The sequence below is a fragment of the Desmodus rotundus genome, chromosome 5, assembly GCF_022682495.2.
Source record: "Desmodus rotundus isolate HL8 chromosome 5, HLdesRot8A.1, whole genome shotgun sequence".
Classification (NCBI taxonomy): Eukaryota; Metazoa; Chordata; class Mammalia; order Chiroptera; family Phyllostomidae; genus Desmodus; species Desmodus rotundus.
The window spans coordinates 7,631,237-7,654,502 of NC_071391.1; the positions used below are offsets into that span (position 1 = coordinate 7,631,237).

At 60.1% G+C, this 23,266-nt stretch overlaps 1 protein-coding gene across 5 annotated transcripts; it reads left to right on the forward strand.

Moving 5' to 3' along the window:
• The first annotated feature begins 651 nt into the window (after positions 1 to 651).
• Positions 652 to 21,552, forward strand: RAB3IL1 (RAB3A interacting protein like 1). Of its 5 annotated transcripts, XM_053925567.2 has the most exons (11): positions 3,294 to 3,560; positions 6,572 to 6,814; positions 11,598 to 11,829; positions 12,209 to 12,304; positions 12,388 to 12,465; positions 13,089 to 13,307; positions 14,865 to 14,993; positions 15,087 to 15,199; positions 16,542 to 16,641; positions 19,426 to 19,492; positions 20,469 to 21,552. In XM_053925567.2, the coding sequence occupies exons 2-11, from the start codon at positions 6,741 to 6,743 to the stop codon at positions 20,549 to 20,551; spliced, it is 1,191 nt and encodes a 396-aa protein (XP_053781542.1). In that variant the 5' UTR covers positions 3,294 to 3,560; positions 6,572 to 6,740; the 3' UTR covers positions 20,552 to 21,552. The 5 variants fall into 5 exon arrangements, with proteins under 5 accessions (XP_045039463.2, XP_045039464.2, XP_053781542.1 ...); XM_045183528.3 differs by lacking the exons at positions 3,294 to 3,560; positions 6,572 to 6,814 and adding an exon at positions 652 to 866; XM_045183529.3 differs by lacking the exons at positions 3,294 to 3,560; positions 6,572 to 6,814 and adding an exon at positions 652 to 866 and having other exon boundaries at positions 20,472 to 21,552.
• The last annotated feature ends 1,714 nt before the right edge of the window (positions 21,553 to 23,266 follow it).

Below are 23,266 nucleotides of genomic sequence, written 5' to 3' on the forward strand. Positions count from 1 at the left end.
ACAGTTGGGGAAACTGAAGCACAGACAGGCGAACAGGTCCAGGGGCTCATAGTCTGGTACACAGATATGTCAATGTAGGAGAGAAACATCCATCTGTTGCCTCTCACACGCCCCCCACTGGGGACCCGGCCCACAACCCAGGTGTGTGCCCTGACTGGGAATCGAACCAGTGACCCTTTGGTTCATAGGCTGGTGCTCAGTCCACTGAGTCACACCAGCCAGAGCCAGGCCTGTGTTCTTAGCTAATTCACTGAGTTGTCCCTTTCTGCTGGTTGTTAAAGGTATGAAGGGGATATCGAAGCCTGGGATTAGGGAGCAGGAGGCAGGCAGCCTTACCCAAGCCCACACAGCCAGCTAGCACTAGAGCCAGGGCTGGGGATGCTTCTTCCAAGGCGCTAACCTGGGCGAGGGGGGAACAGGTAGCCTCATCTGTGGGCCCAGCTGAAGCCCGGGGCCTTGGGCATGTAGAGGAGACTCCCACCCCTCTTTGAGGCCTAGGAAGGAGGGCCCCAGAATTTTCTGCTGCCTGTTGAGCCACAGGAGTTAATAATTATGGGTTTAAGGAGATAGACTCCTGTCTGGGAGGCTCCTCCCTCACAGGCAGCTGCTTCTGCAAGATAGCAAAGGTTAGTGTGAGCCTGGGGGTAGGGAGAAGGCTCTGCCACCTGCCCGTCTGGCAGTCTCCAGAGGGAAGCTTGGCCCGGCCCTGCAGGCATGAACCCCCCTGAGGAAGGCAGAAGGTGCCCTGCCCAAGGAAAATGCCCCGTATACCTGGTGATGAGCTCAGGGGCTGTTCGCTACGCCCCATCAGGTCTGTGCCCTGCACTTGAGGGCAACCTGGGAGAGGAGCCCTGGGACACAGACAGGTGAGCTAGTGACATGAAAGGGAGGGGGTCTGGCCACTCTGTAGGGCATTTGGGGGAGGGCTTGAGCAGCCAAGTTCTGGACAGGGGACCGTCCTGGAACTGGGAGGAGTTTCATGAGCCTCCTACAAGGTCAGCACCGGTGGTGGCCCTGATGGTCTCGTCCCACTTGGTGGTTACACAGACATAGAGACCGAGGCTCAGAGAGGAGAAGACACTCGTCCTGGGTCACACGGTGAACGGAGGGCAGAGCCAGGGCCTGGGTCATGCAGGCTGGCAGTTCTGCTCCGCATCTCCCTCCAGCCAAGGGACTGTGGCGGAAGCTGGGGATGGGGAGGGCCAAGGAAACTGGTTGGGGGCAGGGGGAATTTGGAGAGGCCAGTGGCTTGGGGGCAGAAGACACACCTTTTTTTATTTCTCCATCTGTACCTGCAGGCCAGGCAAGCTAGTAGTCGCCTGACTGCATGCAGCTGCAGCCTCCAGTGAGTCCTCTGGCTTCTGGGCTGTTTTTTCAGAAAACGGGTATAAGGGGTCTCAGCACCACCACCCCTCGCTGTGTGACATCAGGCAGGTTCTTTACCCTCTCTGAGCCCATCCTTTTCAGCTGAAGAGAAGAGCTTATGGGGCTGTGGGAGAAGCTAGTGAAGCCTGGGAGTGCAAAGAAACTGGATACATAGATGATGGAATATTTTTGGCTGCTAATTGGGGTGTCGATGCTCCCAGAATGGTGACCCCACACTTGCCCATAGAGGCCTCACTCAAGGGCCTCCACAGCCTACCCGCCCTCCCATACTGAGGATTCTTCCTCTGGAGCCCCGGCCCTGGGCTGGCACACCCTTCCCCTGCATCTGCCACCAGTCTGGGTTGCCAGGCTCGGACTAGTCTTATCTCCTGCCTGGTCCTGTCCTGAGCTCCTTTTGAGTCATCTTCTCCCCCTTCCCCTAAACAGTGAGCAACGCAAGGGCCAGAGAGGCAGAAGATGCTCCATGGTTATTTGGGGAAGGGTTCAAGTGAGCGATCACGAAGACGTCTGCTTTCCACCAGGCCCTGGGCTGGGCTGGGCCGGGTGGGGAGACAGAGTGCCAGGAGGGAGCTGGTCCCTGTCCACAGACGTGGAAACGACTTCCCTGCAGAGTGAAGGGCATGGGAGGCCTGGGCGGAAAGATTCCGGAAAGCAGGAAGGGATGCCCCAGGTTACTCGCCGGACAGGTGCCGGCTCAGGGAACCAAAGAGCAGGCATGACATACAGCTTGCTTTCCACTCACCGAGTCCTGAGCCTTGGCGGGGGCTGTGCTCACCTAGGGAAGGGATACTTTTTTCTATTTTGAACAAAGATATCATTCACTGAGCAAGGTAGGTGTGTGCCTTGGGCAAGGGGTGGTCCTAGAAGTGGAGGTCCTTGAGAGTATGTCCCCGTACCCCATCTCCCCACTATACTGGAGCCCCAGGAGGACAGAGTCTGTGTCTAGCTGTTTCCTTTGGGTCCACAGCCCTTGTATTGTCCACAGTTTTTACTCAGAAAGGGTGGTTGGATGCATGAATGAATGAATGAATGAATGAAATATGTATGTGTCCCCAGATGAAGACCTGACAAATTTACGCCTAGGACCCTGGGTCTGTGGGCCTAGAAAACTAATGCCTGGAGTGCTGGTAGCATCCAGAAGGGAAGTATCTTCTTCTAACCCTCCGAGTCCTCCTCTAGATATGGGGAGTGGGAGGCACAGTTCCTGCAGGAGAGAAGGGGGTGTGTGCTTTCACCAGTCCTGGGTTGAAGTTGAGGTCAATGCAATGGTCAGAGCTTAGGACAGGTGAGAGGCACGGAGAGACTGAGGTACACCGAGGCCAACGGTTTGGGATGCAGGGGAAGGTGTTGCAGAAGCAGGACCAGGCAGGTGTGTGGGCATGGTGGGCGCATTCCTCCAGAGAGAAGACAGTGGCAAAGGCAAGGATGAGCGGGGACTGTTCACAGGCAAGAGAGGCTGGGGCTGGAGACCGGCCAAACGTGGGTCCTGCCTGGGGTACGCACCCAGAGAGTAAGACGGAGAATACTTGTTTTGGGGTCTGCCCCCATTCCCACCAGGCAAAATGTTGCACAGGGACAGACACAGAGCCGGGAACTCAGGGGGGAGTGATGATGGCCTGAAGGCCTGCGGAGGAGGTGGGAAGGTGTCTGCTGACCCAGAGCGACAATCCGATAAGGATCAGCAGAAAGCCTGGTAACCAGTGTAGGTTCTTGAGCGGAGTGACCGGAGAGGGTGCTGCGCCGTTCGGGGAAGTGGTAACTGGAGAGAGGGAGCAGCGGGGAGCGTCTGAGCATTGCGGGCCAAGGATGATGGGGATGGGGCTCCTCCCGCGGTCAGACTGTCCCGGGCAGGCAGCCCAGTGGGGTTGGGCCGGGAGCGCGCCGGAGCTCTGCGCCCTGCGGGCGGAGGGGCGGGGCCGGGCATGTGGCCTCCGGCCACCCCCTTGGCCACGTGATCCCCGAGGGCAGGGTCGGGCTGAGCTGGGGTCCCGGGTGCAAGCTGCGGCGGGACAGACGGACAGACTGCGGCCAGGACTGACAGGCGGCGGGGCAGGCCGGCCGGCCCGGGGTGGAGTCGGCGGCGGCGGGGACGCGGCAGGGACGCTGCGCTAGGAGATCTGTGAGGCGGCCGGGACTAACGCCCGGGCGCCCCGAAGCTCTGGGATGTGGAGCGGGTAGGTCCGGGCGCGCTCTCGGCTCCGAGCGAGTCGGGCCGCCGCTGCCACCGGGCTGGGCGGATGAGGGGTCCCTGCCGAGTCTGTACCCACAGGATTGGGTGCGGGGCTCCCCAGTCCTGTGTGCGGCGGAGGAGCCCGTTATGGCACGAGGACCTGAGAGTCGACTCTCGAACAGAGATGGAAGGACACTCCGCGGGGAGAGGTCAGCGGTGGGGGGGTGTCCTTGGGGGTTGGGAGTGTGAAAGGTGGATGGCAAGCCGCCCCTGTGTGACAGCGCCAACTCCTCCTAGCTCATTTAGAGAGCAAGTGAGATGGGGGAGGGGTGCAAGTCAGTAAGTCTGGGGTACATGGCCAGAGGAGCCGCCCCCCCCGCCCCCCGTCCCCCCGTCCCCCCGCAGAAGAACCCTTGGAAAGCAGTGCGCACAGTTGGGGAAAGGGGGCTGGGTCTCTGCCAAAGTCGCCTGAAAGTTGCTGAGCCTCCATCTGGGGCTCCTGGAGCGGCAGGGCTCAGAGGTGTGGGGTGGGACCTCCCCCCCCAACACCCATATCTGTTCATTGGCTCTCTGGTGGTCCCTGGCCCTTGCTGACCCCTGCCCTGTATGTGCAGGAAGGCTGTGGTCTTCTCATGGAGCTGGGTAAACACTTCCTCTTTCCCCAGGCAGGGAAAGACAAGGTCTTGGACGTCCAGAGTGGAGGTGGGCTGTGTTCCTGCAAAGAACAGGGCCAGCTGGGTGGTCCCAGGACAGGGCTCCCAGACAGAGCTGGGGAGTGACTGCAGACCCCCTGGGGAGGCTGGGGGGCTGGAGAGTTTTCTGATGGAGACCAGATCCACTGTGCTCTATGGCACTCAGCAAAGCCTGAGCCAAGATGGGGTGAGGGGGAGGAACAGGCTTGATCCCCAGCCAGGGGTGCTGCTAGAATGGGCTCCTGGTACGGGTGAGGTGTAGAGAGGCCAGAGACTCTTACAGGGAGAACACTGACGCAGAACAGGTATTCTTTGGGCTTGTGCCTCCAGGGAAGGAGACTGGGTTTAGGGAAAATGTGGTTGAGGTGGGTTGGTGGTGCCTGGAGAGGTGACAGCAGTACTTGTGACCTCCTGTGTTGGGTGTGCCCAAGGCAAAACATAGCCACTGAGGTGCTGTGTGATCTTCAGAGTATGGCCTCCCTCTCTGGGCTTCTAGGTGAAATGAACAGGTTGCAGGGCTTGGAGGAATCCAGGCCCAGAGAATGTCCCTCCCTGGAGGCATCCAAGCCAGGGCCGGACAGATGAGGCTGGGCGCTACCAGATGGACTCTGTCTGTCTGTCTGTCTCTCTTTTTATAAGATTTTATTTATTTATTTTTAGAGAGAGGGAAGGGAGGGAGAAAGGGGGGGAGAGAGACATTGATGCAAGGGAGAGACATCGATCGGTTGCCTCTTGTACACTCCCTGGCCTGGGATGGAGCCCACAGCCCAGGCGTGTGCCCGGACTGGGAATCAGACCGGTGACCGCTCACTTTGTGGAACAATACCCGGCCCACAGAGCCACATCAGTTAGGGCTGGACACTCTCTCTAAGGACAGAATCGAAGAGATGACTCAAGGTTCTGGAGAAGGTGCCCGGTCCAGCCCCCCTGCCATATTCCCAGGAACCTTCTGGATGGACTAAGCTGCCAAGCTGAGCCCACATGATCCTCAACATTCTCACTTCTTTCACCAACATTTGAGCCCCTGGGGCCCAGCTGGGTGTGGAGCACAAAGTAGGTGCTTCCTAGATGCAGACGCCAAGCGTGAGGGGGCAGAATGAGGAGCTGGGCACCTGGGGAGTGAGAGGCAGAGTTTTGGGGTTACCTTGACCCTGCCTTTTTATGGACCCCTCGCATGGCTGTTGGGGCCAGGGATCGACAGATCAGGGGCCAAACTGCCAGCACCCTTTGGGGACCTGGTATCCCAGGAGCTTATCCAGTGCTAGCAGCAGCTGGAGGGACCCTGCCGAGGGTCACTCGTGCCCTTATAACTCTGACAAGCTGCCGTGCCTGTGGCTGCCTGTAGCTCTGGGGTAGCTGTGCCCTTGGGGTCCTTCATCCTGGACTAGGAGGAATCTGGGACAAAGGGCCGATGTAGCTGCATGTACGAGGGGCCACCTTATCTGTGAGACGAACTGAGATGTCTCTCTTGGGTGCCTGCTGTTCCCGGCCAGGGCTTGGTGCTAGCTCACGCCTCTGGCCCTGGGCCCAGAGCTGCTTCTGTGGGTAAGAGCTCATGTGGACCCTCTTTCCTGAACATGGGCCATAACTCTGGACCCAGAAGCAGCTCCCCCCAAATGGGGCTGCACCCTCCCCATCCGCCACAGCACCCCATGTCCATAGTTTTGGGCACCAAGTCTGCTCCAAGGGGATGGGGTGAGGGCAGCATCTTGGGTACTTCTGCAGCTGACACTGTGCTGGGCAATTGGAACTTGGTCGGCAGAGGTCAGAGATTGGGTTCTGGGCTAGTTTTTTTCCCATGAAGTGGCCACCTGACATGGGTGTACCTCTTAGTCTCAATTTCCCATCCAACAGATGGGACTCATCATACCTGTCCTAGGGAGTGCCAGGCTCGAGGGACTGCCCAGAAATGAGAGGGGATCACCCCAAACTTCCAGGGACGAGAACTGTGTCTTCGCAGAAGGCGGGGTGCGAGAAAGCTCTGGGGCTGCAGGCAGGTGGTGTGGTTCTGGGCAAGTCACTTACCTGCTCTGGACCGTGGCTACTCTAAGGAGTGTGAGAGTCTGTGGCCGTTGTCTCTAAGGCCTAAGTCACAGAAGACTATAGCTCTGAGACAGTTCTTCTTCTTCTTTTTTAAATTTTTATAAGAGTTTATTTGAGCCAAACTGGTCACATTGCCAGGAAGCAAGATCTTAAATGCTTCCCTGAGACAGTTTGGCCTGGGGCTCCAGGGTCAAGAGCAGGGGAAAGAGGGTTGTACCACCCTTATTGCTGCCTCCTCCTGGAAGCCCTCCATGAATTGCCACCTCCCGCTTCTCAACAGGGAGAGATCTTTTCTGCTGTTCCACAATCAGCACACCTGTATGCGAGACACCCTCATTAGAATCCCGCTTGTCCTAGACTCTCCCGCCTCGGCACAGGATTTGCGCCCAACAAACAGGCTTGGGAAAAGGAACAAAATGAAATAGAATGTGGCGTGAAGGGGCTTGGTGATGCTGCTGCTTACTAGAGTCTGTGAGGTTGTGCAGATTGGATGGAGCAGGGCTGGTGGAGTGCCTGGCGCATGGTAGGTGCTCCTGTGTTGGGTTGCACACTGTAGGTGCACACTGTGGGTGTGTTGGGCGTTTGAGGTCTTGGGGAGTCAGATTCTTCTAGTGCTGAGCAGGTGGATGTGAGCTTTGTGCTGCGGCCCTGCCCCGCACCAGTGGAGGGTGGAGCCCCCGCCCTCTGGGGCCTTGTTCCCGCTCTCAGTGGAGACTCGGGGCTGTATTTTCTCATCAGGGCTGGGCGGGGGCTGGGAGGGGGCTGGGATAGACTTGGCAGGGCCTGCCTGCTTCAGGAGTTCTGACCTCCCTCCTTAGCTGTTCCCGGCCCTCTTCCTGCTCCCAGTCCATGTTCTCCTACAAGGCATTGCTGCTGCTCCTGCCTCCTGTGCCCACACCTGCTCCCCAGTTCCTGGAGTTGTCCGGGTCCACCCTCTCCTACCCCCGGAGTCCTGGTCTTTGGCTCCCTGTGTGACACCGTTGCCCCTTCTTCTGGAATCCTCTCCTCATCTGACTCAGGCTGCAGCTGCTCCCTCTGGCCTGGTGCCTCCCTCAGCCACCCCCTTCCCCTTCCCAGAAAGACCCCCTCCCAGTTCCTCATTCCTGTCATTACCGCCGGTCCCTTCCTTTGCCTTTTCTTTCCTTGGTTTTCAACGACATCGATTCATTATTGCGACTCAGTTTTTTCTGTCCCCCTATCCAGCCCCTGGTTGTCCCACGAGCCCCCCATCAGAGTCATCTGTGCCTGTGTGTCCCCTGCAAGCTCAGAGCCTCCTGGCTCGCACAGCTGTCCTGGGTAGAACCCGCCGCCACCACTGCCACTTGGGCACCGTCTCAAACTTCCTCACACCCTGTCTGCATCCTGCCCCACTTCTCCGAAAGCACCATTCATCCCCTTTCCTCCCCTCCCGGCTTCTCTGGGTGACAGGTCACATGACTCACTGCTCCGGGCACTCTGGGTTCACTTCCCTCCCTGCTGCTGCCTTGCTGTGTGTTCCGGCCAAGTTGCCTTCCCTCTCTGAACCTTGGTGCCTCACGTTTTAAACGTGACTCTGAAGCCAGACCCTGTGCTGCAGCAGCACTGCCCCGGAGCTGGGCCCTGGCTGGGGCGGGGGGGAGATGGGGGGTTTGTTTTCCTGCTGAAGGATCAGCCAAACTGGATGGTCGCTTGGTGGCCCCAAGAAGAGGGGGAGTGGCTGAGCACCCTCCCTGCCCTCCTCTCCCCCAGTTTCAGAGCTCCCCTTGCTGACAGCATCCCCGCCTGTTCAATGCGCCCCTCGCGTGTGCCCCTTGGCTCAGGGGTCTTCAGCTCAAAGAGGCCATCTGGGCACCGGTGGGTAGGGAGGGAGAGGTTGAGGGACAGGAAGTGGCAGGAGGACCTGGCCGTGGCGGGAAAGGTACACGCAGGACCCTAGTTGGGCCCTTCTGGCCCCAGGACTGGCCTGTGGACCACGGGGTTGCTGGGTGACTGGGGACCATGGCGTCCAGGGCCTTCATTCTCAGTGGCCCTTTTTTTGTGGATGGAAACAAAAGCCCTGCTGGCCCTTCTGAGCAGGCCTGGATGGGGAGTGAGGTTCCAAGGGCTGCCTCCCCCACCCTCGTATGTTTCCAGGGGAAGTGACCCCATGGGGCCTTTCCTGTATGAACTGCTGCCGGCCCTAGGAAACGGCCCCCACCTACCTGCGACCTTGACTCTCACTATCTGAGCCTGCCCTTGAGCAGACCCCTTCCAAGTGGCCCACAGTAGCATTGCATCCTGGAGGCTGGACTGTGTCTGCAGGGAATGGGGACTGAGGAGGCTGGGCAGAGGGCGTGGGCCTGGACTTCAGGGAGAGACTAGCAAAGAACTTAAGTGGTAGCCTGTGCTCACCTGAGAGAGAAGCATGTCCTCCACTCCACAGGGGTTCACGCCCAGGTTTTTGGGCCTGTGGTCTGGGAGGCTGAAGTGCGCAGAGGAGGAGTATTCTGGCTTGGGCTGGGCCCGAGGAGCAAGGGGCCTGAGGTCCCTCCTTAGTCTGAAGTTTCTAAGTCCCCGAGCTGGCCTCAGAGCCCGGAAATGGGAGGCAGAGGGTCCTCAGATTAGAGCTTCCCTCCCAGGACAGGGGAGGCCTTCCTTCCCCTCCCTCGCCCGCATCCCTGGTCCAGGCAGTGGGCAGTTGGAGACCACTGGGTGGTCCTGCTGTTCCCACGCTTTCTGCCGTTGGGATCCACATATGGGGCCTTCCCACGGGGGGTGGGGAAGGAACCCCAGAGGCTCTGTCTCAGGCCTCCCAGGGTCTCTGTCTCTTCCGGCTGCAGAGTAGGGTCCCCCACCCCTGGCAGTGAGCTGAAGTGGGAGCCTGTTGGGAAAATGATGGGGGACTGTCTAGCCACGCCCCCTGCCCGTGCCCTTGGGACCGACAGGAGAGTTAAAGTCTATCACAGCGTGGCCAGAGGCCCAGGCCACACTGGTGGACAAAGTTTGGCCCTCACGGGAGGGGCTGGCGGCCCTCTTCTCCTGGGCAGGCCGTGTGAGACGTGGCAGGGCGGTCCCTGCAGAGGGAACAGCACGGAGTCTGGGTGTCTGAGACTTGGGGTCGGGTCTGTGCCCTGTGCTGTCCCTGTGGGTCAGCCCCACCCTCGGCTTATGGTTCTTGCTCATTCTCTCAAAGCCGACAACACCAAGGTGGGGCCTGCTGCCCCCACCTGACTGACAGCCGAGCCCCTGACTCCAGACTGCCAGTGGGGACAGTGTCCAGGGACTTCAGTGTCAGCTGCGGGACCCAGAGCCTGGGCAGGCATGTGGTGGGGGGGAGGGTGGTGCTGCCAAGCGTGGCTGTGGACTGTACACCTCTTACCTGGTGCCGTGCCCAGGGCCTTCTCTCTTGACCCCTAGCACCCCTCCCACAGGTTCTAACCCCCATCCACAGGCGGAAGGCCACTGCAGAGGATTCCCATGGGCTCACATGTACCCCAGGTCAGAGCCCGGCATGGCCTGGGGCTTGCTCTGCTCTCAGCTACAGCTGCCCTAGCCCTGGCCCTCCCTCCTGGGGTGCAGTTTCTGGGCCTGAGCAGAAGCTGAGAATCCAGGCAGGGTAAAAACTGGGTTAGATTTCCCTGCTACAGCCAAGGAGGAGCCTCCTGAGTCCCCCTGGGCCCAGTGGTTTTGGATCTGCAACAGAAGCACTGATTCCACCATTCACACCGCCACCCGCTGGGGGCTGTGGGCCTGGGCTAACAACCTGGCCACCTGTCCCAGCACTGCAGCCGACCAACTAGCTTTGTGACCTCCGCCTCGCCTGTAAAATGGGGACAATACCACGACTGCTATTGACAGTTTTAAACAAAATAATGTGGGCAGAGCACCCCGTGTAAACTCTGGTACAGTCCCTGGACGCAGACCCCAGCCCAGGGCCGTCACCGTACCACCACAGCCCCTCAAGCTGTAGGGACCCCCTTCCAAAGAGACCCTTCCCAAACAAGGGCACCAGGAGGATCCCCGTCTGGCACACACACTGTTGATGAAGTGACAGATGTGTATTCCCACCATACTCATCAAAGCCCCACATCTCTGCCAGGCAGGCCTCAGCCAGAGAAACCTGGAGGCTACCCTCTGGGTCAGTTCCAAAGCAGAGGGCAGGTTGGGCTGGCTGGCTGAACGGGGCCACGTGAAGGGTTAGGACTGGGCTTATTGCTGGGGTCCCTTGGTGTCCAGTCCCTTTGTGTTACCCTGGGGGAAAACTGAGACCGAGGAGCTGCTTGGAGACAGTCCCAGCGTCCAAGCACAAGCAGGAGGCCCCAGCCCCCAGCCTTGCCTTTCACACTTTCCCCTCAGCAATCCAGGCCTTTCTGGTCTTGTCTTTCCTCCTGTGTGTTCTCTCCGAGCCCCCTCCCCTCCACTTCCCAACTGTTATCAGTGGCCTGGCCCAGCCCCCCCCCCCCCCCCCCCCCGCTGCCCCCCCTGCCCAGCCACTGCCGCTCAGAAGCTGCTGGCTCAGGAGCCGCCAACTTTTGCTGAGTGAGCGAGTCCAGAGGTGCTGTCTTGGCACAAACCACCACTGGCCAAACCTTCTCCCCCACTCACTCCCTTCCTCCTTCCCTCCCCAGGGTCTGCTTTGAAGGCAAAGGAGGGAGTGTGGATTGGCTGAAGGAGGGGAGGGCAGAGGCTGGTGGGCACCCGCCCCCCCACCCCAAGCTGCCCCCAGGGGTGGAGGGTCCTGGGGCCCAGAGCAGGGGTGTTTGTCTGAGGTCACAGGGCAGACCAGGGAGAGCTGGGACTGCTCCCCACAGGTCCACGGGGACAGGAAGTGAGCCTGCCTGGCCTGGCTGTTTGCAGAATCTTCCTGCCTGCCCTGGCTGGTCCTTCCTCTTTGGCCTGCCCTTAATTTGAATAAAATTTGCATTAACAATAACAACAAAGGCAGTTCCCACATAAGTGCCTTCTGTGTGCCAAGGTTTTAGGCACCTCTGTGACCCCAGTGACCCTTGAGGTAGGACCCTTGGGATCGTCCACAGTTGATGAAGTGGGAACTCAGATTCTCAATACTGATGCCTTGACCCCTGGGTCACCTGCTGGACAAACTGAGCTAAGCAGGTGCTGTGTGCCATGCACAGCCCTGGAGGTGGTGGTGGGCAAAAAAGAATGAATGAAGTCTCTTGCCCCCAGGAGATTTCATTTTTGGTCATTCTGCCCTTGGGACAACCCTGGTGGTGGCCTCGCTGGTAGCATCCTATCACACAGGTGCAGACACCGAGGCCCAGGTTGGTCCCTGGGCTCAGCTCTCTAGGTCTCAAGTCCCCACCCTATGTTTGCCACTTGCCTCACAGGCAGCCCCACCCGGACGAGGGCCACCCACCGCCCCTTGAAGCTGTCCCTGTCTCCTGGAAGAGCGTGGGCTCCTGCAGAAGCCTAGTGGAGACCTCTGCAGGGAAGGAGGCCCCCAGCAAGGAGGGCCCAGCAGCCGCCCAGCTGGACGTGTCGCGCCTGCGCAGCTCATCCATGGAGATCCGCGAGAAGGGCTCAGAGTTCCTGAAGGAGGAGCTGCACAAAGCCCAGAAGGTGGGGTCTGGGAGGGGTGCCTGGGGGAGCCGCGGCTCTCACCTGTGTCTGGAGAGCTCACGCACCCATCGCGGCCTGTGTGGGGCACGAGGGAGGCCCAAACAAAGGACAGACCCATTCTTCCAAAATGACTTGTAGCAGTCTGGACTTCTCTGGAAACTTGTTCCAAGCTCTGATGGACCGGTAGTAGGGTTTCCACCCCCTGGCAGGAGCTACCTCGAAAATGCCTCATAAAGTAGAGCAACGGAGGCGAGCTCAGGCCCCCATAAGAGACTTGGGGCATGAAGCCTGGTCAGGGGACCTGCTCTCCCCAGTGTCAGGCCTGGGGGCCCCTGAGGGCCTCTGGGGGACTGACACCCACCCATCTCATAACCCCCAGGAGCTAAAGCTAAAGGATGAGGAGTGTGAGCGTCTGTCCAAGGTCCGGGAACAGCTGGAACAGGAGCTGGAGGAGCTGACAGCCAGCCTTTTCGAGGTACAGCGGCCAGCCACCTGGGGGCCAGCTGGGGACTGGGTCTGCTGGGGGCACATCGGCTGCTCACCACTGCTTCTTCCCAGGAAGCCCACAAGATGGTTCGAGAAGCGAACATGAAGCAGGCAGCGTCGGAGAAGCAGCTAAAAGAAGCTTGGGGCAAGGTGAGCCCCCGCCCCCGCCTGCCCAGGCCCGTCCAGAGCTCCTGTGCACCTTCCTATTCAGTTGGACCCCCGTGTGGCCCAGTGGGGCCCCCAGGGATGATGGGATAACCGCTAACCAGGGCCTGGGAGGGTGGGGCAGAGATTACACCACTGAAATCCCACTGTGCCCCAGAGACCTTTCTGGGGCCTTCCAGGAGCTGGGAGTATCCCGTCTGAGTTCATCGTCATTTCTGCCCCCACCCCACACCCCCTCTACAAAGCAGAAACCTCTTCCTGGCTGTGTGAGCCTGGGTAGATGACTTCCCATTACTTTACAGGTGCCCATTTGTCCATCTGTAAAAAGGGGGGTTGGGCTGTTCCTGGCTCCTGGGTGCCCCTTGCGGGGAGGCCCAGCCAGCTCCCCGACATGGGCATCTAAGGCAGTCCTGGCTTCCGGTGTGACCTCAGGCAGGCCAGGTCTCCTCTCTGAGCTTCAGCTCCCTGTCTGAAATGGGTGTCGCAGTCCCCAGGTTGCAGGCTGCTCCAGGGGCTAGTTGCTGCTGTCCTGAGTGGGGTAGCAGGAGGTGGCAGCCAGGGAGGCATCCACCCTGAGCTAAGGTTGGCAGCTGTCTTGTTCTGGCCAGATCGACATGCTGCAGGCAGAGGTGACAGCCTTGAAGACACTGGTCATCACCTCCACACCAGCTTCTCCCAACCGCGAGCTCCACCCGCAGCTGCTGAGCCCCACCAAGGCCGGGCCCCGCAAGGGCCACCTACGTCACAAGAGTACCAGCAGCACCCTGTGCCCTGCCGTGTGCCCTGCTGCTGGCCACATTCTCACGCTGGACAAGGAGGGCAAAGAGGTGAGGGGTGGCGGGCGGGCAGTGGGCACAGGAAAGAGAGACAGTCCCACTGTCAGCCAGGCATTGGGGCCTGTTTGGGACCAGGCCTGTCCCCCACCCCCTCCCACACACACCGTATGACCCGGAGCCTGTCCTGCCCTCTCCGGGCTTCTGTGTTCTCTGGCCATGAGGGCTGGACAGGCTCCTTGTCATATGAGACATTTGGACCTCGGCCTCCGGGCATACAATCTGGGGCCTGGCGTCCCCTCCTTGCCCCTCCAAGCAGTAGACGGTGTCTCTGCACCTGAGGCTGGCCTTGGGCCTGAGGGCCTACCCTACGGGGGGGGGGGGGGGGTCTGTGGAGAGACACACTCCCTTGGCCTCAGGAGGCTGTGCTGGGAGGGGCTACCTGGGCCCTGTGTGGCCACAGCCCTGAGGCCCAGGGCTCAACCTTGTGACACCCCTGGACTTGAGGGTTCTCAGCACCCTCTTGAGCATGGCCTTTGAGGGGCTGTCTCCCCGACCTCGGCTGGGTACGTGGAGTCCTGGGGCCAGGTGGGGCAATGGGCTATGACATCCTTGGCCGTGGGGACGCCGGTCAGTGCCTCAGTTTCTTCACGTGGTAAGAGGGACTCCTGGGGCCTTAGACGAACTGAAGAGACGTGGACATCAGGAGCTCAGCTCAGGGCTGTACCCACGAGTGCCCACTAGGGCTCTGGTGGGACTCAGCTTCCTGGGGTCTCTGATACCCAGGCGGTCCCCCAACCCCTTCCTGTCTGCGTCTCTGGAGTGCCTGGGGAGGAGGCGCAGTCCAGGCGTCTGGTCCCCCTTCTGAGTTCTGAGCTTCTGTCTGGATACTGATATCTCCTTCCTCCTGTCTGTCTCTGTCCCCCTGTCTGTCTGTCTATCTGTCTGTCTCACCGGCCCCACCTGCCCAGCCTGGGCTGCCCCCGCTCCTCTCCCTGCTCCTCTGTGTGGTCCCCAGCAAGGCGGTTCACCTCACCTACGAGCCGGCCTGGCAGCTCCCGCCTGGGGAGCAGCCGGCAGCCCCCACTTCCGCTACCTCTCTCTCCTTTTCCCGACAGGTAATGGCTCCACAGAGGGGCCGCCCCTCTGGCCCCGCGGCCTCATTCACTCAGCATGCCCCCCCTCCCCAGCCAGGGAGCGGCCTCTCAGAGCCACTGTGTGTTCCCCACTGTGTGCATGTACCTGTGTGTGCCTGGGGGTGCCTGTGAACACCTGCAGGGTCACTCTTCAACTCTTCCTCCTCAAGGAGGCAGTGGCGGGGGTGGGGTCTTCAGGATGAGGCCCAGGACCCAAGTCTGTAACCCTGCAGTGCCAGGAGACTGCAGACTCACCTGGAAGGGAAACCTGTGTTTGAAAGTCTTTGGTGCAGAGGGAAGAAGGGAGTTCTTCCTTGGGGCCCAGCCCTCCTGCCTGGCCGCTGGGGACAGGCCCGCTGGCATGCTGCGGGACGCCCTGCATCCTCCCAGGCTCCCACCTTCTTCAGCTCTGCCTGTCTCTGCTGGGCTGGTCCCCATTACCCTGACCACCCCTCCCCACTTGCCCTCCCCACAGGTGGACACAACCCTGTTTGCAGAGTTTCAGGCCTGGAGGGAATCGCCTACCTTGGACAAGAACAGCCCCTTCCTAGAAAGGGTGTACCGGGAGGATGTGGGCCCCTGCCTGGACTTCACCATGCAGGAGGTGAGTTGGGGCCGAGGGCAGCCAGCTGGTGGGCCCAGCCACCCAGCTGAGGCTCCTTCGTTACCAACCCACCTACTGCCCGGTCTGCTGCAGCTCTCGGCGCTGGTTCGGGCTGCCGTGGAGGACAACACGCTCACCATCGAGCCCGTGGCTTCGCAAACGCCGCCCACGGTGAAGGTGGCTGCAGTCGAATATGGCAGCACCAAGTAAGCTTCACTCCGTTCTCTCCTGCCTGCCCACTTGGGAAAGCGCCCCCTCCCCCAGTCTTGATTCTGCTGAGGGGGTGGCCAAGGAGGACTGCGCCTCGGGCCTGCCTGGGAGAGTTCTGGTGTGGTTCCCAGGCGTGGGCAGGGTGTGGTATGTGCTCCGAGGGGTACAGGGGCGCCTGACAGAAGAGGGACAGTGGTGCACTCATGCAGGGCAAGGAGGCATCTTTGGCTCTGCCCCAACCCATCCTGCCCCTAGTCCCGGACCCCCAGGCTCTCCAGGGAGTCCAGGAGCCGGGGTCTCCCTCTTCCTGGGGGGGCCTGACACACATCCCTCTTTAATTCCTCCTGTCTCCCACAGTGGGCTCTGGGCCCCAGTTGACACGTAAGTCATGTCAGTTGCCAGCTCTGCCTTATGCTAACAAATAACCGAACGGCCTTGGTATCTGGTCCTGCCTGCTACTGAGCAGGCACTGAGCAGGGCTGGAGCGGAACACACTCGCCAGGGTGGAGCAAGGGGCAGAGATTGGGGAGGGCAGCTTGTGGGGAGGAGTCCGAATAGCAGTTTGCCAAGCAGGGAAGGCCTTTCCGGCGGAAGGAACAGAATGAGTACAGGTGTGAAACACTGGGGCATTCACGGAAACACCCCGAGTCCCTGGGGGAGCTGCAGGGTGGGCAGGGAGATGGGACTGAGGCTGTAGAGGGTGTGGGGGGCCAGAGTATAAAGGTCCTCAAATGAGGTTTAGGCTTTAACATGCTAGGCCAGCATTTCGCAAATCATCTGAAGATGTCCCTGAAAGAGGGTTCCACGGTTCAGTCAGAGAGTCACAGTGGACCTGGAGGCGGCAAAGGCTCTGATAAGTCCTGTAGCCAAGGAGCCTATTAAACCGTCCTTTACTTGGGATTCTCCATAGATATTTCCTGGGCAGTGGGAAGCTGCAGGGAAAGATGATGGGCCAGAGGCGGGTGTTTGGAGGAACCCCGGACCCGTGGCACCCACGGTAACAGGGAGACAGAGGCACAGGGCTGCTTGGAAGAGGCTGAGGGGAGCCAGTCAAAGGGCCCCACTGGTGTGACCCGGCCTGGAGACTCGGCGACTAAGTGGAGGAGAGAGTGGACTCTGCTCAGGTGGAGGGAGGGGTGCCTGGGTCTGAGGGCCCCAGTAAAGTAGGAGAGGCATTTTAGGTGCTTTAGGGGGTAGGGCTCTGGTATCCCCGGCATGCAGTTGACCAAGCTCTCCTGCCCCTCCCTCGGCGCCTCCTCCTGGCTGCTGCACCCTCCCTGCATGAGCCGGGCTGGTGAGCCCCAGCTGGCCCCCACGGTCCCCTCTGCTTTCCCCCAGCACATGTGCCCTGAGTGGATTGGCCCGTGTCTGTCGCCACCGAATCCGGCTTGGGGACTCCGAGAGCCACTACTACATCTCGCCATCCTCCCGGGCCAGGGTGAGTCATCCCTCTGGAGTGTCACTTGGCTCCTTAGGGGCCTCCTGGGCTGGGACTCTGGGCCCTAGGCCTTGATCTACAGAGCAGGCTCAGAGATGTACAGAGACTGGCTCTGGCCACACAGCCAAGCCAGGTGTATCAGTTTGCTATTACTGCGTAACAAATTACCATAAACTTTGTGACTTAAAACAACACCCATTTATTCTCCTCTCCCTGGGTCAGGAGTCTGGGCACAGCCTAGCTGGGTCCCCTGCTCGGGGTCTCCTGGAGCACAGTCAAGGTGTCAGTTGCTGCGTCCTTTCTGGAGATTGGGGTCGTCTTCTAAACTTGCACGTGGCTGTTGGCAGAATTCAGTTCCTTTGTGGCCAAAGGACTGAGGTACCCGTTTTCTCACGAGCCAGAATGTAATCGCGGGAGGGACGGCCATCACCTTTGCTGTTTACCTTAGTTGAGGGGAGCTCAGCTGCGCACCCCTGACCCAGCTTGGGCTCCAGCCACAGGCTTTGGAGACAGTTACGAGGTGGGTCTGTCACCCAGCCCGACGGTCAGCCTTGGGTGCCAAGGGTCCTCTAGGCCTCCCAGCTTCTGCCCTCTCTTGCCCTGTGGCCCAGGCTGGGTCAGGGGGCCTCACCAAGCTGGTGGGTGAGGGTGGGGTGGTCCCCATTCCTCTGTCCCATCATGGATGGTGAAGAGGATTGGAAGGAACAAAAGAGAATGTGCTAGGAAAACTCCGAGCTCGGTGCACAGGTGACACAGTATGGATGGGCCGTCTTTGAGGGGAAGTCTCCTCCCCTGGACCTGCTAGGGGCTCCTCACGGGGACCAGCTGGGCAAATGGCCCCATCATCGGGCAGCCAACTGGTTAGCGAGGGCAGCTTGTCTGGTCCTGACAGCTTCCTCAGGGCATCTGAGCATGTCACCCTGGTGAATGCCCCGGGAGTGAGCTGGGCTCCCATTCACCCAAAGGGAGCCCGAGCTTTAGAAAGGGCAAGGGCGTGCCTGGGGCCACCCAGCCGACCTGGGGCCTCCCCCTTCCGAATCCAGTCTCTTTTTTCTGCAGCCCCCACCCTGTGCTTCTGTGCTCAGAGCCCTGTTCCGTCCCCCTGTCCAATCCCAGCTAGGGTTCGGCAGGAGGCTCCACCCCAGACACCCCCTGCCTAGCAAAGCCACGTTTAGAACTTCGTTCCCTCCAGGCCTGCATGTCCGCTGTGCTGGGCAGACCTGGCATGGGAGATGAGAAGGGTGTGAAGCTTTAGGGTGTGGGCCCCACCCTGAAGAGACCAAGAAGTGTGGAGTCCACAGGGACAAGAGTTCTGTCCCCAGCCCTGGCTGGTGTGGCTCAGTGGATTGAGTGTTGGCCTGAGAACCAAAAGGTCACTGGTTCAATTCCCAGTCACAGCACATGCCTGGGTTGCAGACCAGGTCCCCAGTTGGGAGTGTGCAAGAGGCAACCGGTTGATGTTTCTCTCCCTCTCTTTCTCCCTCCCCTCTCTCTCAAAATAAATAAACAAAGTCTTTAAAAAAAACAAAACAAAACTTCTGTCCCCAAAGCACAGCCCTGGGGAAAGAACCCCACTGCTCCCTGCCAGTCCCTGCTCACAAGCCTCCCGTGGGGGCCCACTGGCTGCTGGGCAACACCCCAGCCTGCCCCCTCCAATTCCCCTAGCCACACTGGACTTTCTTTATACCACCCTGCTTTTTCCCCGGGCCACCAACCCTCCTGCGCCCACCTTGTCACCCTGGCAAGGGCTGTTGTGTGGGTTGAAGGCTCAGCAAGGGCATTGCCCCCTCCCTGCAGCTTCCTCCACTCCCCAGACTGTGGCCCCCACACACTGGACATCCCAGAGTGCTGGACATTCCATAGGGGCTGCTGTGGGCACAGCTGCCTGCTGCCTTCCACCTCTCTTTGGGTGGGATTCCCTAGACACAGAGCCTAAGAGAAGGTTTGTGTGAGTCTCAGGAGCTAGTGAGGGCAGGCGGGCTGGGGGGTGAGGGGTGTGGAGCAAAGAGGGTGTGGCCTCAGCTGGAGTCTGGCTGCAGCCCAGCCAGCCTTTCATACCACGCCTCCCACCCCCGCCAGTCCGTCCTTGGCAGAGGGGCACCAATGAACCATTAATGGCTAACACTCTCAGCAGCGGGGCCATGGGGCCCCCGCGGGCATCTACCAGGCCCTCTCCCTGGCATGAGAGTCACCATGGCAGGGCCCAAGTATGAACACAGGACAGGGCCTGGCAGGGAACAGGCCTTGGGCCTGTCTGGGGCCTTTGGCCCTAAGGAGCCGGGGCAGCCAGGTGAACTGCTGCTGATCCCCTTGTCTTTCCCGGCATCACAAAGAACCCCTGGCAGAGGCCTGGCTGGCCAGACACCACAGCATCCAGGGCAAGCAGGCCCCAGGGGTGAGCGCAGATTCCGAACAGGCCGCCTGGTCGGGAACAGGCCCACCCTGCTGCTCTCTCAGCCTGTGACCTCCGCAGGCGTGGTCGGTGGCTTCGTCTTCGCGGCCTCCGCTTTTCCCACGTGTAACATGGGTCGATAAGCATGCCCGCCTCATTGGATGCATGGACTTGATTTAATGTTAGTTGCTGCTATTATTTTTATTAGAAAGTAGTAATAGCAGTTGCTACGGTGAATTAAATGGCCCAGCCCTGTTCATTTCAGAGAGCATTATCTGGCTCTGATGGGACAGGACATGAGCTTCCCTCTCTGGTCTCTGGTCTACCCTGGCTTTGGAGGGACCCCATCTCTGAGGACTGGCCGGTCACACCCTTCCGCCTTCTTCCCACAGATCACTGCTGTGTGCAACTTCTTCACCTACATCCGCTACATCCAGCAAGGCCTGGTGCGGCAGGACGGTGAGCACCCCCTGGTGGCCAGTGAGGGAATGGTGCCCCAAAGGGATGGGACTGGCTCGCAGCGCTGGGATCAATCACCCAGAGAGGGTTTTGCTGTCCCTGTCTCAGACCAGGACTCTGCAAAGGCGGAGACTGTGGGTCAGTAAAGGGCTGGTAGGCCTCCTGGTGCCGAGAGGAGCCACGGAAGGAGCCTCCTTGGTCCTGCCCTACCAGGAAGGCCAGCCACTCTCACCATTGTACCTGGGTCTGACTGCTGTCTGCCCAGAAACCTCTCCCTGCCCCGCAGCCTTCAGGGACAGCTCCCTGTTACTGGCCTGGCATTTGAGGACGTGCTTGAGGGGCCTCCCCTGGGAATCCCCTCCCCTCCGAGTGTGACCTCCTTATGGTCCCCTGAGCAAGAGCCTCCCACGGTGCCCTTGCCCTGCTGGTCCTCCATCCACCTGTTGTCCCCTGTCCCCCGTTCTGCAAAGCCTACCTTCCCACTCCTCCAAACTTTGTCCCCTGCCGAGTCTCCTCCAGAACCAATCTGGAGTCTGAGCCTCTCCTCAAGTCCCTCTGGAAGGCCAAAGCCAGGTCAGGTGGTAAGCCCTAAGAGGCCACCTCCTCCCAGGTACCTGGACTGACAGTGCGGCCCTGCTCCCTGCTCAAGGTCCCAGCGAGGTGAGGTTGGAAAGCATGTGTGTGTGTGTGTGTGGCAGTGTGCACACATGTGTCTGTGTCAGGCTGTGGGAGTGACCGTTGCCGCCTCCTCCTCCAGGACAGTACAGAGCCTTCAAGTGTGTTCAGCAGTTTGCGAGACCTTGGTTGGGAGCCTCAGAGAGGTTCAGCCACACGCCGAGGTCCTCTGTCCTGGGGAAGCGGGGAGCCCAAGAGTGCCTGCCAGCTGCCCTGCCCACAGCCAGCAGAGGGAGCCAGGCCACCTGCCTAAGATGGCCCTGAGCTGTCACTAAGCTGTCCCCTCTCTGTCTGCCTACAGCAGAGCCGATGTTCTGGGAGATCACAAGGCTGCGGAAGGAGATGTCGCTGGCCAAGCTGGGCTTCTTCCCCCAGGAGGCCTAGGGCCTGGCCCAGGCCAAAGCGGGGCTCAGAGCGGGAGCCATCCCTATCCCGAGTCTGACAGATGGACAGGAAGACAGGGCCCTGCAGCCAGCCCTGAGCCACAAGCTGAACAGAGGGACAAATGGCCAGGCCATGGAGACAGCACTGAGCCGGTACCCAGTGTCCATCCCAGCACAGACAGGACTTCGTGAGGTGACCTTTCTCCCTTCCCCAGCGGTACTGCAGCCACCAGGAGGCTCTAGGATGCACCAAAGACCAAGGAGCCTGGACCCATACTCAAGGGCTCAGCTTTTTGGAGGGGACACCCAGGACAGCCAGCACCCCTCACCCCAGTTCCAGGAGCTGCTGCCTCCAGGGGCATGATTGCTGCCATTTCCTCAGAAAGAAACCTTGCCCCTTGTTGGGTGGCCTGATTTCCCCAGTTCCCAAGCCCTGGGCCACCAGCAGCCCCTTGTGGCCATCCCTTGCCTTATTCCCAGGTGGCCTCCGCTTTGGACTGCCCCAGTGAGCCTGCCGTCCTAAGTGCCCATGGGGCAGCGGTGCTAGGAGAGGCTGGCAGGGACTTGCACACCGCTGGTACCTGCTTGAGAACTGCGCCGGAGTTCCTAACATGGCGCAGTTCTCGTGGCAGATTACCTCCCCCGCCCCCGCACACCCACTTGACTCCCCCTCCCCTCTCTGAGCCCTGGGCTCCAGGATGCCGTGCCCCCACCCCCACTGGAAGGACTGGGGCACTTTTCTCCCAAAGTAAAACACAGACAGGACCTCAGGACACCAAGCCTGTCTCCAGCTGTGGGCGGCCTTGCAGACAGCAGGGGGTTGAGGGCACCGAGCCCTGCACGCAGGACTGGGGTGAGACCGGCAGGCCCCGGGCCCCTCTTCACCCCTCACAGCCCTCTCGGGTCGGGGTACAACCTGGACACATCCCTCACCACATCCGATTTCCTCCTCTGAATGGAATGTAGCGCCATCTCTATTTAATAAAGGAAGCCTTTGTTGATAGGGGCCGGGCAGCCACGCGCCTTCACTCCCGCGCCCTGGGGCTTGGGCCAAGGCCTGGGCATCTGAAGGAATGAAACCAAATCCTTTCTTTGCCCACCCGCCCTCGTGCTTGAGATTAAACCCAAATCCTGAAGGGATTGTTGGTGGGAGGACTCTTGGAGTCCTCCCTGGTGCTCGTGAGGCTGGGCGTTGCTGGGGGATGAGCGGGCTTCCTCTCCCCAGGCGAGCGAGCGGCTGCTGCTGTCGGGAAAATGGCTGGCTCTGGCCGCTGCCTCACACGGGCCTCGGGCAGATCCCCTGCCCGTCTCCTGCCACCTCGGGCTAATGGAGCCTGGAGCCCAAAGTGTTGAGGCTACCTGGTGCCCTCGGGAGAGTGGCAGGGTTGATGGTTGATGCCTGAGAGCAGCACAGGCAGGGACTGTGGCAGCAGTGGGGGACAAAGGAGGATGAAGGTCTGGGCCCTGTTACTGCCCATCCCCGCCCCACCCCCAGCGCCCTTGTCCCTGGCCCAGGAGCATCCAGGGCCCAGGGAACACGTCAGAGGCCTGGCCGAGGGCCCCACAGTCCACACCTGCTCTGCCTACCCCTGCGATAGATGGCACTTCGGAGAGAGGGCACTTCTGTTGTCAGGCGCACGTGGGCGCATCAGCAGCAAACAATAGCTGAGATGGGGGGGAGGGGATGGGACACACACGCCCTGGCCCCGTTTTCTCCTGACAATAACTAATTGCTGAGCACACACCTGGTTCCAAGCCCTTTCAAGGAGCGAGTTCACTGGATCCTCACAGCAACCTGCAGAGGTGCGGTTGCCCCCACTTTGCCGATGAATTGGCTGAGGCACTGAGAGGTCACACAGAGAAAATAGGGGCCCACCACAGCAGTGAATGAGCCCAGCCCCAGAGCCCACAGTATTCACCAGCATCCTAGACTCCTCCTGACCACCCGCCATGTTCCCGGTACAGAATCAGGCCCTTCCCTGTTTCTCAGAGATGGAGACACTGAGGCTGAGTCAGGTTTGAATCAGGGTTTGATTCCCCTAGTTCTTCCCCATGACAGCTACCCTGCCCTTGTTATCCTGGCCTGGGGTAGGGTGGGGGGCCTCTGAAGGAGTTCAGTGATCTGACTCTCTGACTTAGGAAGGGACAGTGAGCTGACATCAGCCACATAGGGGTGGTTCCCCTTAAGTGAATTTTCTAGATAACCCGCTTGGCCCTGGCACATGCAGCCACCTCTTTTAAAAAAAATAATAATAATAATAATACTCTTTATTTATTTATTTATATTTAGAAGAAGGGACAGGAGAGAGAAAGAGGGAGAGAAACATTGAAGTGTGAGAGAAACAATTGGTTGCCTCTGGCACGCCCCCCACGGGGAACCTGACCTGCAACCCAGGAAGGTGCCCTGACTGGGAATTGAACCAGCGACCTTTCGTCTCACAGGCCAGAGCTTGATCCACTGAGCCACGCCCAGCAGGGCTGTAGCCACCTCGTGAAAGCTAGCGCCGACCGTGGTCAGTGAGCCAGAGCCCAGCCGCACGGTGGCCTCCCGCATCACCGTGCTGCCACATTTCACAGTCTGCCTCGCTTGTCCTGCCAGGGCTGTGGACCCGGGCAGGTCGCTCCTCGCTGGGCCTCAATTCTCTCATCCCCGAGTCAGGAAGATCAGATGAGGTGACCTTTGCAGCCCCACTCCCTCTTCTTTCATTTATTTTAT